Source organism: Hippocampus guttulatus, chromosome 2 (assembly GCF_054856545.1).
Source record: "Hippocampus guttulatus isolate MCC_2025c chromosome 2, RoL_Hgut_1.0, whole genome shotgun sequence".
NCBI lineage: Eukaryota > Metazoa > Chordata > Actinopteri > Syngnathiformes > Syngnathidae > Hippocampus > Hippocampus guttulatus.
Window position 1 is genome coordinate 28,389,144 of NC_141262.1, and position 13,027 is coordinate 28,402,170.

General features: G+C 52.3%; 1 protein-coding gene across 3 annotated transcripts in view; it reads left to right on the forward strand.

Annotated features, from left to right (window-relative positions):
• Positions 1 to 13,027, forward strand: part of svep1 (sushi, von Willebrand factor type A, EGF and pentraxin domain containing 1) — a 65,126-nt gene that overhangs the window by 36,260 nt on the left and 15,839 nt on the right. For 2 of the 3 annotated variants that reach the window (XM_086105315.1, XM_086105313.1), the window contains exons 20-41: positions 1,458 to 1,619; positions 1,802 to 1,890; positions 1,972 to 2,068; positions 2,181 to 2,294; positions 2,622 to 2,735; positions 2,832 to 3,033; positions 3,532 to 3,689; positions 3,822 to 4,020; positions 4,124 to 4,299; positions 4,982 to 5,106; positions 5,212 to 5,341; positions 5,421 to 5,591; positions 5,741 to 5,914; positions 5,994 to 6,113; positions 6,716 to 6,892; positions 7,077 to 7,161; positions 7,345 to 7,536; positions 7,754 to 7,921; positions 8,414 to 9,086; positions 9,487 to 12,179; positions 12,434 to 12,668; positions 12,752 to 12,907. In XM_086105315.1, coding sequence (XP_085961441.1) covers positions 1,458 to 1,619; positions 1,802 to 1,890; positions 1,972 to 2,068; positions 2,181 to 2,294; positions 2,622 to 2,735; positions 2,832 to 3,033; positions 3,532 to 3,689; positions 3,822 to 4,020; positions 4,124 to 4,299; positions 4,982 to 5,106; positions 5,212 to 5,341; positions 5,421 to 5,591; positions 5,741 to 5,914; positions 5,994 to 6,113; positions 6,716 to 6,892; positions 7,077 to 7,161; positions 7,345 to 7,536; positions 7,754 to 7,921; positions 8,414 to 9,086; positions 9,487 to 12,179; positions 12,434 to 12,668; positions 12,752 to 12,907 — 6,410 coding nt within the window. The remainder of the gene's footprint in view (positions 1 to 1,457; positions 1,620 to 1,801; positions 1,891 to 1,971; positions 2,069 to 2,180; positions 2,295 to 2,621; positions 2,736 to 2,831; positions 3,034 to 3,531; positions 3,690 to 3,821; positions 4,021 to 4,123; positions 4,300 to 4,981; positions 5,107 to 5,211; positions 5,342 to 5,420; positions 5,592 to 5,740; positions 5,915 to 5,993; positions 6,114 to 6,715; positions 6,893 to 7,076; positions 7,162 to 7,344; positions 7,537 to 7,753; positions 7,922 to 8,413; positions 9,087 to 9,486; positions 12,180 to 12,433; positions 12,669 to 12,751; positions 12,908 to 13,027) is intronic. The other variant, XM_086105314.1, reaches the window with a different exon arrangement.

The following is a 13,027-nucleotide window of genomic DNA, read 5'->3' on the forward strand; positions in this document are numbered from 1 at the left end:
GAGCTACAATCAGTCACCTCCTCTACATGGATGACATAAAGCTGTATGTGTACCTCGGTATACCACAAGCCAATGGCAACCTCGAACTGGCAACAAGGAAAGCGGCTACGGCCAAATACCTCCAGCGAGTGAGGCAAGTCCTAAGAAGCCAGCTCAATGGCAAGAATAAGACCCGGGCAATAAACAGCTATGCTCTGCCAGTGATCAGATACCCTGCAGGAATAATAAGGTGGCCAAAGGAAGAGATTCAGACCACGGACGTTAAGACCCGAAAGCTCCTAACCATGCATGGAGGGTTCCATCCCAAATCCAGCACCCTGAGACTGTACGCAAGCCGAAAGGAAGGAGTGAGTGTGAGAGCCACTGTCCAGGATGAAACATCCAAGCTCCATGAATACATCAAGGAGAAGGCTCCAACGGATGACGTACTCAGAGAATGTCAATGGGGAACAGAGGATGAGGCGCTGGAAGAGGGACCATCATGGGAGGACAAGCCCCTAGCCCCTACACGGGATGTACCACCGGACCATAACTGAAGTGGCCGATCTCAAGAAGTCGTATCAGTGGCTAGAGAGGGCTGGCCTGAAGGACAGCACAGAGGCACTCATCCTGGCTGCTCAGGAGCAGGCCCTGAGCACCAGGGCCATTGAGGCCCAGATATACCACACCAGACAAGACCCAAGGTGTAGGTTGTGCAAAGAGGCACCTGAGACGATCCAACACATAACTGCAGGGTGTAAGATGCTGGCAGGGAAAGCCTACATGGAACGCCATAACCAGGTGGCTGGCATAGTCTACCGAAACATCTGTGCGGAGTATGGACTGGAAACCCCAAGGTCAAAATGGGAAACACCTCCGAAGGTGGTGGAGAATGACAGAGCGAAGATCCTGTGGGACTTCCAGATCCAGACTGACAAGATGGTAATGGCGAACCAACCAGATATCGTGATCATAGATAAAGAGCAGAGGAAAGCCGTTGTAGTGGATGTAGCGGTCCCAAGTGATGGAAACATCAGAAAGAAGGAACACGAGAAACTCGAGAAATACCAAGGGCTCAGAGAGGAGCTGGAGAGAGCCTGGAAGGTAAAGGTGACAGTCGTGCCTGTGGTGATCGGAGCACTCGGGGCAGTGACCCCCAAACTCGATGAGTGGTTGCAACAGATCCCGGGAACAACATCGGACATCTCAGTCCAGAAATGTGCAGTGCTGGGAACAGCAAGGATACTGCGCAGAACCCTCAAGCTTCCTGGCCTCTGGTAGAGGACCCGAGCTGAATGAGGTACGGACACCACCCGAGGGGGGGTGAGACGAGGATTTTTTTAAAAGTTTTATATATGTATATACTGTATATATATATACATAGTTTTTTATGTAGTGGGTACACATAAAAGTCTTTTATTTTGGTCGATGAGTCTAAGTTCTAAATTCTGCACTCCATGTCCGCACCTGCTGCGCAGTTCCATGTTCAGCAGGTCATTTCTCCCGCACCGGTCTGGTTCCCTGCTACCCTTGCCCCAGAGATTACTACCAGCCGGATCACGGACGCTCTTATTGCCTGTCCTGCCCCTTCTACGGAACCACCACGGTTACCGGGGCAACCACCATCCAGCATTGCTCCAGTAAGAGTTCCAATTCAGCGGTGATATTTACCTCTTTCCACATTCCTCAACCACTTCAAAACATTGTCTCCCATTCTACATTTCAACAATTCAAATAATTTCCCAGCATTTCCCTTCATAATCATCTCTTTGACAATCACATGTCATATCGACAGAAATAATTTGTCCTGTTTTATTCACAGGCTTTGGCTCCAGCTTTTTGCCCAAAGAGGAGAGTGTGACTGCCGCTCCACAGGTGGAGGTCATCGAGGACTACCAAGCCAGCAGCCAGGTTGGCCGCATGTTTTTTTTTTCTCTCTCTATTGAGCCAACTGCGCCGTGAGGTGTGCTTCAGTCCGATCTGTTCCAGCAGGTTTTCCACGAGTGTTTCCTGAATCCCTGTCAGAATAAAGGGACATGTGAAGAGGTTGGCGCTGGCTACGTGTGTACGTGCATGCCTGGATTCACAGGTACAAGCAGAGACGGACCCCTTTAGGCCTGGGCTTCTTGAACTTTAACTCCCTTGTATACTGCTAAATGCCTTCGGAGTTAAGACATACCCCCCCCCCCAACCCCCAACAGGTGCCAAGTGTGAGGTCGACGTCGATGAGTGTGACTCGGCTCCATGCCAGAACGGAGGCCTCTGTAAGGACGGCATGGGAGAATTCCAGTGTCAGTGCACGGCGGGATTTTTAGGTCAGGCATTCTTTGATTTTGTACTACAAACGTAAAAAAAAAAAAAAATCAATCAATGACATTGTCAAAACAAGTGTTCTACAGTAAACAATGTGTACATTGTTCCACTCGTGCTCTTTTTCTGAGCAGGAATTAAAATTCTGAGTTGCTGTTTTTTTCTTATTATTTGTTTGTTTTTAGTTTTTTTTTAATAATATGGTGAGAGGGGTTTAAAAAGTTGGTAAAATGGCAGTGCTGACTCCGTTCAAAATTGATGAATCGCTCAGCCCGACATGGCAACTTTTGACACAATTGAAATTCAACTTGACAAATTCAATTTTGTCTCAGGCTCTTTGTGTGAAGCGGAGGTGAACGAATGTCTCTCATCCCCCTGCCTAAATGAAGGCGTGTGCGTGGATGAAGTCAACGGATTCACATGTAGTTGTGCCGGGGGCTTCACAGGTTAGAAGCATTTCCCGTTTTGAGCAAAAACAAGAGCTATGTGCTACATTTCCTTCTTTTTTTTTTTTTGCTTTGCCTCGGCCTTCGCTTCCTCAGGACCTCGCTGTGAACTGGAAATCAACGAGTGTCTGTCGGACCCATGTGAGAACGGCGGCGTGTGTGAGGACTTGACGGGCGGTTACGCTTGCAACTGCGCCGTCGGCTTCTGGGGGGACCGCTGCGAGGTCAACGTCGACGAATGTAGCAGCGCCCCCTGTCTTAACGGCGCCACCTGTCTGGATGGGGTGAATGATTTCAGGTGATTCATTCCATTCAATCCCATTCCATTTCATTTGTTTTCTGAATGTCCCAGAGTGTCGTCAATAGAGATACTATTATTTTCATTTGCTGTTCATCTCCTTGTTCGAGAAAGACAAATGCACTGAAACCTAAAGCGTTTTACAGAAGGTTAACGTTGAACCAAACTGTATCATTTTTGTCTACATTTTGTCTACTGTCCACGAGCTCATTGCTAACATAGAATGTAAAACATCTTCGACAGGTGAACCAAAAATTACCGTAGCTTTGTTGTGACCATAATTATAAACCTTCAAGTAACTGCTCCTGAACACACATGGAGCAGCAACACATGCAAACCGAGAACTATACTCCCTGTCTGTGCAAGTCTTCCTGAAAAGGTTCTTCATGCTTAAATTTGACCCCAAAGCTGAATGCAAGTGCACATGTAGCATGGTGTCACGACCGACTCTCACAGTTGTATTTGGGAACGTGCCTCATCCATGTTGCCGATTCGCAGGTGTGAGTGTGTGGAGGGTTACAGTGGACCACTTTGCGAGGTGGATGTGGACGAGTGTGACCCCAACCCCTGTGTGAACGGGGCCAGCTGCCTCGATGGTCTCGGGTCCTACACTTGCCGCTGCCTCCCTGGGTTCAACGGAACCAGGTGTGAGACAGGTACTCTAGGACAGATGATGTACAAGTTTTTGGTCGCCATGAGAACGGAATGCCCATTTGAAACCAATATTTTATCCACTTGGATAAAACCGTTTGGTTCCCCCCCACTCCCCCCCCCTCCTCCCCTGCCAGAAATGTCTCCCGCCTTCAACCTAGACTTTGAGATGTCGGGTATCCATGGCTATGTGCTGATGGATGGAGTGATGCCGGCACTTACGGAGATCACGTGCACCTTCTGGATGAAGTCATCAGACACCACCAATTATGGCACGCCCATCTCCTACGCCGTCGAGGGCAGCGATAACGCCTTTCTTCTCATAGACTACAATGGGTCAGTCATAATTGATCAGACAGTAGTTCTCATCAAAGTTACGTTTGACCGGTGTTCGCGTTCTAAGTGGGTCCTTGGAAACACCGCGTTGGTGTCCCTGCAGGTGGGTGCTGTACGTGAACGGGAAGGAGCGAATAACCGACTGTCCGGCAGTGAACACCGGCAGCTGGTACCATATCGGGGTGTCCTGGAGGAGCTGGGACGGGGACTGGAGGATCTACATCAACGGCAAGCCCTCAGATGGAGGCAAAGGCCTGTCAGTTGGCAACAGTATCCCAGGTGTAGTGCTATTTTCTGCCCGCTCACGTCACATGCCCAAAGCTTTACTCTCAATGGAAACATCTCACTTCGCCATAATTCCTTGGACCAACTGGACTTGCTATCTATTAAGGCGGGGCTTTGGTGCCATCTCGTGACACTGTAGGGGGTATCAGAAGAAAACGCAAAAAATTGTGAGTTCTGGGGAAAATAGCGGAGCATAGGCTCCACACACACACACACAAATTGTCATGTAGTGTTAGTGAATTAAGTGACAAATTCACGCGCCCCCGAAAAGGGTGATAATGGCCAATAGATGCTACAAACGGGCGGCAAATCACTATTTTTGTCAAAATGGAGCTCTATAATCCACTAGTTTGTTGATACCAAGCTGTTAAACTGATCAATTCACTTCCACATTGCGCCTCGACATCAAAATGCCACAAGATGCCCTACAAGCACTCATTTGATCTAAACGAAACGCCTCAACTTACTTCAATGTAGAGCCTCGGGCCTGAGATTTTCAGCAAAGAATTGAGGATAGCCCCCCCCCCCCCCCCCCCCAAAAAAATCCATGATTTGGCAAATGCGTGAATGCCGAACCGTGAATACGCGCGCCGGTGCTTACTGGAGAAAAGAATCCAAGAATCCATTTATTTGTCGAATGGTTGTTAACGGCTGAGATTCGACCCTTGTGCTTTAGGTGGAGGGGCACTGGTCCTGGGTCAGGACCAAGACCAGAGAGGTGAAGGCTTCAACCCAGTGGAATCCTTTGTTGGCTCCATCAGCCAGCTCAACATCTGGGATCGCGTCCTGACACCCCAACAGGTATGTATTGAATCTCATCACAATCACTGTTTGTAAAACAATATCCTGCATTTTAATGTGGAGCGTGATGGTAGCACTCGGAGAGCTAAGTGTGCTCTTGTGTAGATCAAGGTCCTCGCGAGCAGCTGCCCCGCCTCCCACGTCACTCACAGAGGGAACGTCCTCGCCTGGCCAGACTTTCTCAATGGAGGTCTGGGCCGCGTCAAAGTCAACCTCAGCAGCATCTTCTGCGCTGGTGAGTGTGCATGGAGTCGGTCGCCGGTCAATCGCGCGGCAACGGCGATCGGTGTGGCCCAATCGGTGTCTGTCAACAGACTGCCCACCGTTGGAGAACGCTGCACCCCACCTACACGCCTCCACGGTGGAGGTGAGTCCCGGCGCCCTGGTTCAGCTCTCGTGTGATCCCGGCTTTTACCTGGTGGGGGAGCCAGTTCTGCAGTGCCAAAATCAAGGAGAATGGAGCCACCCTCTTCCCAGCTGTGAACGTAAATAACAAAGTCTCATGCTGTTGCAAAGCCTGTTTCCGTTCTTTTTAAATGGTGCCACATTTCGAAGGGATGACCAGTAGCTTATTTACACGATGCTGCATTTTCAGGGTGTCCTGCAGCAATGTTCTGTTCCCCTTCATTAACAGGAGTCTCCTGCGGGCCTCCTCAACTCCCCGAGAACGGCCAGTTTCAGGGGGACGACTTCCACGCCGGCGGCTCAGTTGTCTACCAGTGCAAGCCCGGCTTCTACCTGCTGGGAGACGCCAAGGTGCACTGCTCCAACAGCGGCAAGTGGGGAGGAAATCCGCCGGCTTGTCTCGGTACTTCACGCCACATTCTGGTTAATCCGCACGGTTGGAAGCGCAGTATGTGTTATGTCATCCTTTGTGTGCATTGGAGATGTGGACGAATGCGCCCTGGGATCGGACTGCGACAGTCACGCGAGCTGTCAGAACACTGACGGCTCTTACACGTGCTCCTGCATCCACCCGTACAGTGGCGATGGCAAGAATTGTACAGGTAAAGGCAGCTCGCCAGTTCACCAGATTTTATTGGGGTGCGGGGGAGGGAACTGATCCGTTTTCACAATTCACATTTTTTAAGGCAGCGCTTTGCCACGTCCTGTGGCATCTCGGTGCCAAAGAACTATGTGGAAGTGCGTTGAGTAGCTTTATTTCTATCAACATGGTGCTTTGCCAACATCTCGTGGCCTGTTGGTGCCATATACCTATGTTGCACTGAGTGGAGGGGATTAATTTGGGGAAAAATAGTGCTTTATGGCCCTTATGAGCCATTTTAGTGTCAAGGAATAATATTGATGTAAGCTGAGCATTTCAATATAAAAAAAAATTGTGCTTTTTTTGCGCATTTTGGGGCCAAGCAACAAATGCAGTGCTTTGCTGCCATCCTCTGGCAGCAAGAGGCAACTATAAACCCTTTTTGAGGGAATTAATGACATGTAGATTTTTACTCTTCTCAATAATCATCGCTAGGGAACTCTGTACTCGTGTGTATTAAAAAGAAATCGGTTGAATGTAGAGTTAGCCATTCGACTCTAGTACATTTTGTAAAAGTGGAGTTTCACAAAACGTAAAAATAACTGTTCACGCTTATTGGGGCAGAGCCCATCAAGTGCGAGCCACCGGGAGAGCCTGACTTTGGCCACAGAGACGGCACCAACTTCCTGATGGGCAGTCAAGTGGCCTTCCGCTGTGAGAACGGCTACGAATTAATCGGAGCGGCTCAACTGCAGTGCCTGGAGACGGGAAGATGGGACGGCCCTGTTCCCCACTGCAGAGGTGATTAAGCACAGCTTCGGTCCGTTGACTTCCATGTGTTTACAGGCACATCTGCCACATCCAATATGGCGGACGCCCCGCCGTCTTGCAGCAACGGGCGCTCAATGAGGCCTGCTCTCTTTGGTTTTGATATCGAGGGTATCTACACTTTTCTAAGAAATTTCCTCTCTTGTTTGGACAACAGCCCAATCTTGCCCCCCGCCATCTGTTCCAGAGAATTCTCTCATGACAGGAAGCAACTTCACCTATGGAAGCAAGGTGACTTTCAGGTACCCTTTAACACCATATCATTTTCCCGCCCCAAACAGTGGAGCCTTGTGCTCCCATCTTCCATGTGATTCTTCATTCGTCAACTATATGACAGGAAGCTCATTATTCAGGACATTCATGTTAACGACTCGCCTTCGCATGATTTGCTGATGTTGACGCGCATGTCTCAACTGTGCTTGCAGCTGTATGAAAGGTTTCCTTCCTCAAATCCCCTACGAGTTCCAGTGTATTTCTAGTCTGAGGTGGAGCGGGACACCACTTGTCTGCCATCCGGTGTCCTGCGGGGGACCGCCGATTGTCGGGAACGCCTACTACACCCTCACCACAAACACGTACAAGTCGACTGTCTCCTACTCCTGCGCGGAAGGGTTCAGGTAGGATTAAAATACATGTAGGGCTCAATCCTTCAACGATCCAACAATGCCTCAAGCACAAAAGTATTTCAGATTGTACATGGTGTTGACAACTTTGTGAACAACTGTGCGTCCACATCCACCCTCGCGAAGTGGACCACTTTTTTTTTATTTTTATTAATCATTTTTGCTGTCGCACCTCGAGTGATGTCATTGCCAGGATTTTCTTTGTGCAAAGACCACAGGGCCCCATAGAAGTGGTTTGTGAAGAGACGGGGGAGTGGAGCCGGCCCTATCCTCGCTGTGTCAGCGTCCTGTGTGGCGACCCCCCAACCATGAGAGACGCCGTGACTCGAGGAGAGAACTATGAGCTGGGGAATAAGGTGCACTATGTCTGCAAAGAAGGGTAAATTAGACTGCTTTTTGCTAAACAAAAACAAATTTAAAAAATACAGTATGTGAACATACTGAAGCCAGCGAAGCGCCTGCTTAAGGCTCCGCAACCACGAGGGGCCTCCAAAAGCAATTAACAGTCAGCAGAGTCTGCAATAGTGTTGAGGAAGAGCATAGTCGCATAAAACGTTCAATGTTCACAAATTAAATGTTTGTCTTCAGGGAGCCGAGTTTGTTTTTACATCGTTTTAAGAGCTAATTCCGCAACTTTCGATTCGGTTTTGTCCCTTTGTTTCGAGTCCCTCTGATCAGTCACGTAACAATTTGATATTCATTGTCTATCTCATTTAATACTTGATACATTTTAAATTAGCCTTGTCGCCTGCAAGCTATTGTTGACGCTGTCGTCTTTGTAATCCCAAACTGACTTTTAATTGAAAGGCTTGGGCCGGCTGTGTCAGATTTCAAATGACCTTCCCCTTGACTGTCTCGGTCTCCTTGACAGCTACACTATGATTGGCTCGGAGACCAGGGAGTGCCTGTCAAGCGGCCAGTGGAGCGACAGCTCGGCTCAGTGCGTGCCACGCTCTTGCGGACCGCCGCCTGCCATTGACCACGCCGAGCCCTACGAGAGCCACCAGCTTTTCGGCGACACCGCCAATTACTACTGCACCGATGGCTACACCGCCGGAAACAACTCCAAGATGGTGTGCAACGCTGAGGGCGTGTGGGCGCCCCCCGATGGAGAGGAGCCCCCTCGCTGCATCGCCAACTTCTGCTTGCGTCCACCGGAACTCCCCCACGCTATTTTGGACTCCCTCGGCAAACCCAAATACACGAGCGACTCTGAAGTCAGCTACAAGTGCGAGGGGGGCTTTGTGCTCAACACCACGGCGACGCTGCGGTGCCTCCTGGGAGGGGAGTGGGACCCTCGACCGTTGGATATCAGCTGCGTGCCCGTGAGGTGCTCCAAACCGGACGGCATCGATCGGGGCTACGTGAGCGGAAGCGATTACAATTTCGGAGCCGTTGTGGCGTACAGCTGCGATAAGGGCTTCCTGATCCGAGGGGAGAAGAGGCGGACCTGCAAAGCCAACGGAGAGTGGGGCGGAGTTTTGCCAACCTGCGTTCCTGTGTCCTGCTCCTCGCCACCGCTACTCAACAATGGCTACATCCAGGTTAGCCACAGAGCACACACCAGATTTCATTCATATATTGTTTCTCGGCCTCCGGTGAGCTCAGGCGCGTGCGGTTTCAAAGCTCCTAAAACAGGGAGGTTCATAAAAAAAGAGGTTACGCGATGTTCAAATGGAATGCTTCATTAACTGTGGTCCGTCACGACACAGAACGATCCGCAAAGCATCAACATCACGCATCTAGCATGCACACAATCATCAACCCGTGCTCCATCAACGATGGTCCTCAGTAGTGAAGTGCTTCAACACAAACAAGCCGCCTTCCCATGAGCCTTAGCAGCAGGCCTGGTGTTAGAGTGTTAGCCTAAATAACACATGAGCTCAAACTGACGTCATACACGGGCAAAGCTGACGACGCACTTCTTCTTTTGCTCCTCCAAAGGTCCGAGGTCGATTCACCTTCAACAGCAAAGTGATCTACGCCTGCAACGCCGGCTACAGACTGCTGGGCCGTCCGGAACGAGTTTGCCAGGCCAACCGCCAGTGGTCCGACAACGATCCGCCCACCTGCGTACTTTTGACCTGTGACCCCCCTCCCAAAGTTGCGCACGGACAATACAGGGGCTCGGACTTCCAGGTGGGTCGGAAAGTGGAGTACTTCTGCGACGAGGGCTACGAGCTCGTGGGTGACGCCATCTGGACCTGCCTCAAGTACGGCCGCTGGGACAAGACGAGGCGTCCGCGCTGCTCGCCCGTGCAGTGTCCGGAGCCGCAGCTGGAGGAGAACCACCTGGTTCTGAAAGGCCTGGACTTTGAAACGGGCACTGTGGAATTATCCTGCGAGGCCGGCTACATCCTCGAGGGGCCGCAGATCCTCCGCTGTTTGGCCTCCCAGGAGTGGAACGGCACCTTTCCGGTGTGCAAGCAGGTGCTTTGTGGGCCTCCGCCCGACGTGTCGTTCGGTGGTCCTTCCTCAGCTTCTGCCCCTTTTCCCTTCAATTCTGTGGTGACCTACAAATGCATGGATGGATTCACGCTGCGAAAAGAAGACTCGGTGTCCTGTCTGTCCAGCGGCAAGTGGAGTCATCCGTACCCAGAGTGCATTCCTGTTGAATGTCCTCAGCCCGTGGAGATTTCCAACGGCATTGTTGACGTTCAGGGTCTGATGTACCTCAGCAAGGCGCTGTACAGCTGCAAGACCGGATACCAGTTAGTGGGGAACGCCACTGTTCTGTGCGGGGAGAAGGGACTTTGGATCGGAGGGGTGCCTTCTTGCCGCCCAGTGGAATGCTCACCGCCCAAAGAGATCGCCAACGGAAAAGCGGCTTTCACCAAACTTCAGTTTGGTCACAGCGTCACCTACTCTTGCCGCCGCGGTTACCGCCTTCAAGGCCCCGAGACTCTCAAGTGCCTGGCGAGTGGAGAATGGAGTGCTGAACCGTCTGTTTGCGAGCAGATATCCTGCACCCCTCCCCAGCCCATTGAAAACGGTTTCGTAGAGGGCCAGGATCACGGTTTCGGGGTCACCATATTCTACAGCTGTTTCCCTGGCTTCCAGCTCATTGGCCAGGACCACCTCACATGCGAGGAGTTTGGCTGGTCAAGTGCCGTTCCCATCTGCGTGCCTTCCGACTGTGGCCTGCCTCCTCACATTGACTTTGGGGACTACGTGAGGGCCACGGAGTCGGGGGGAGGCTCCCCGAGAGATCTGAGCTTCCTCCACGGGACGACCATCGAGTACCGCTGTCACAAAGGTTACGACCTCACGACCCCCACCAGGTTGGCGTGTCAGGAAGACGGAAGCTGGAACGGGACGGCGCCTTCCTGCGTCCCGGCCGAGTGCGTGACGCCCCCGAGCCCCGAGCACGGCCGCGTGAACGTCACGGACACGTCCCGAGGCAGCACGGTCACCTACACCTGTGAGGAAGGGTATGAGCTGGAGGGCGAACCAGTGAGGCAGTGCTTGTCGGGGCAACTGTGGACCGACGATGCCCCCGCGTGTCGTCCCGTTTCCTGCGGGGACCCCGGGCCTGTGGCGAATGGCGCAGCTCGCGGAGGTGCCTTTGTTTACGCTCAAGTCCTACACTATACGTGCAATCCCGGTTTTGTCCTCAAGGGTGCTGACATTATTACTTGTCAGGCCGATGGGAAATGGACTGGACCGAAACCTCGCTGTGAGTTGGTGTCTTGCGGCCCTCCCACCCTCCCCAGTGATATCACTTTCAAAGGCCAAGACTTTGTCTACAACGAGGAGATTGAACTCACGTGCGAGCCCGGTTTCCTCCTTCAAGGCAAGTCAGTCAGTGTTTGTCAGGCCGATGGCACCTGGAGTCACGAGGCTCTTACCTGCGTAGCCGCCCACTGTGAGAAGCCCTCGCCGATACCTCACGGGCGAATACTGGGCTCAGAGTTTGGCTTCGACAGCAAAGTCATGTATGAATGTGAAGAAGGATACGCTATAAGTGGCGATCCGACGCGTCGTTGTCAGTCCGACGGCCGCTGGGACAAACCCGCGCCGCGCTGCCAAATCGTCAGCTGCGATCCGCCCGAGGACATCAGCCACGGCTTTCTGAACGGATCCACGTTCAACCACGACGACGTCGTGGAGTACGTCTGCTTTGAAGGTTACGTGGTCGTCGGGGACCCCGTCCTGCGGTGCTCGCCCCAAGGCTTCTGGATCGGCACCGTGCCCCAGTGTCGGCCCTGCGTCTGCGCCCTCCCGCTTTTGAAATTCGGGGTCGTTCTGGGCCAGGAGCGCGCCTGCGGCGACCGAGTTCACTTCCGGTGCGACGACGGCTACAGGCTGCTCGGTCCGGCTCACGCCGTTTGCGAGAAGGGAGGGGTGTGGAGCCCCGGCGTCCCCGTGTGCGGCCGCGGGAGGTGCACCGTCGCCCCGCCGACAGTTCCAAACACTGTATTGCAGGGCGGCAGCGCCGCCTTCCCGGACACCGTTGTGTACAGGTGCCGGCCCGGCTACCAGCCGAGGGGGTTACCACACCTCTCCTGCGGGAGAGATGGCAGGTGGGGTGAGCCGAGGATCAGCTGTGAGCCTGTCAGCTGCGGAAAACCTCCTGCTGTTGCCCACTCTCAAGTGGAAGGAGAAGCCTATACCTTCCCAAAGCGCGTCACGTACAGGTAAACTGCTGCCGGGGATGACTTTCAAGTGCCTTTTGAGAGGAGCCTACGCTTACATTCCAGACCCACCTAGAAAACCCTTTTCTTTAATATGTATTTTTCCACCTCCCGCATGCTTTTAAACACCTTTCCACTTATTCCTTAGCAAATATTACAGCGAAATTTGACACTTGGGTCTGGAACATGCCCTCGACCATCTACGGGGGTTTTCTGTATTCATGGCCGAATGAAATAGTTTCACTCTGGTTTTCCAGATGTGAGGATGGGTACGAGCTGGCGACACAGACAGCGACTCTCTCCTGTCTCAGCGATGGCACGTGGTCCAAGCACAGCATCCGCTGCCATCCCGTGCCCTGTCGCCTCCCCGGGAATCGCTCCATCGCCCGCCTGCTGATCACGGGAAATGAGCTCACTCCTGTCGGAGGCACGGTGGCCCTCTCCTGCCCTGCCGGGTTCTACCTGCGAGGCTCAGCGCTAGCCGAGTGTCAGGTACGGAACGTGCATGTCGAGGCAGAAAGTGGCCCCACCGAGAGACCAAACCTCTTTGGTTTTTCTGTTGCCTTTGTAATAAGGTGGGCGGAAGCTGGTCTCCCGGCCTTGCGTCAGTTTCGTGTGAGCCGGTGGTGTGTGAAAAGCCCCCTCCTCTTTTGAATGGTGTCTCTGAGGGCGACAGCTACAACTATGGAGACTTTGTCCTGTACTCGTGCCTGCCTGGCTTTGAGATCAAGGTTTGTGCTCACCAAGAGATTCTTTGAGAGATGAGTTGAGCTGCTCCCCTTTTTCTTGGATGTGATTCAAAAGCACAACCGACATTTGCAGCCTAAGTTCTCTCGCATTCCATGAAATTG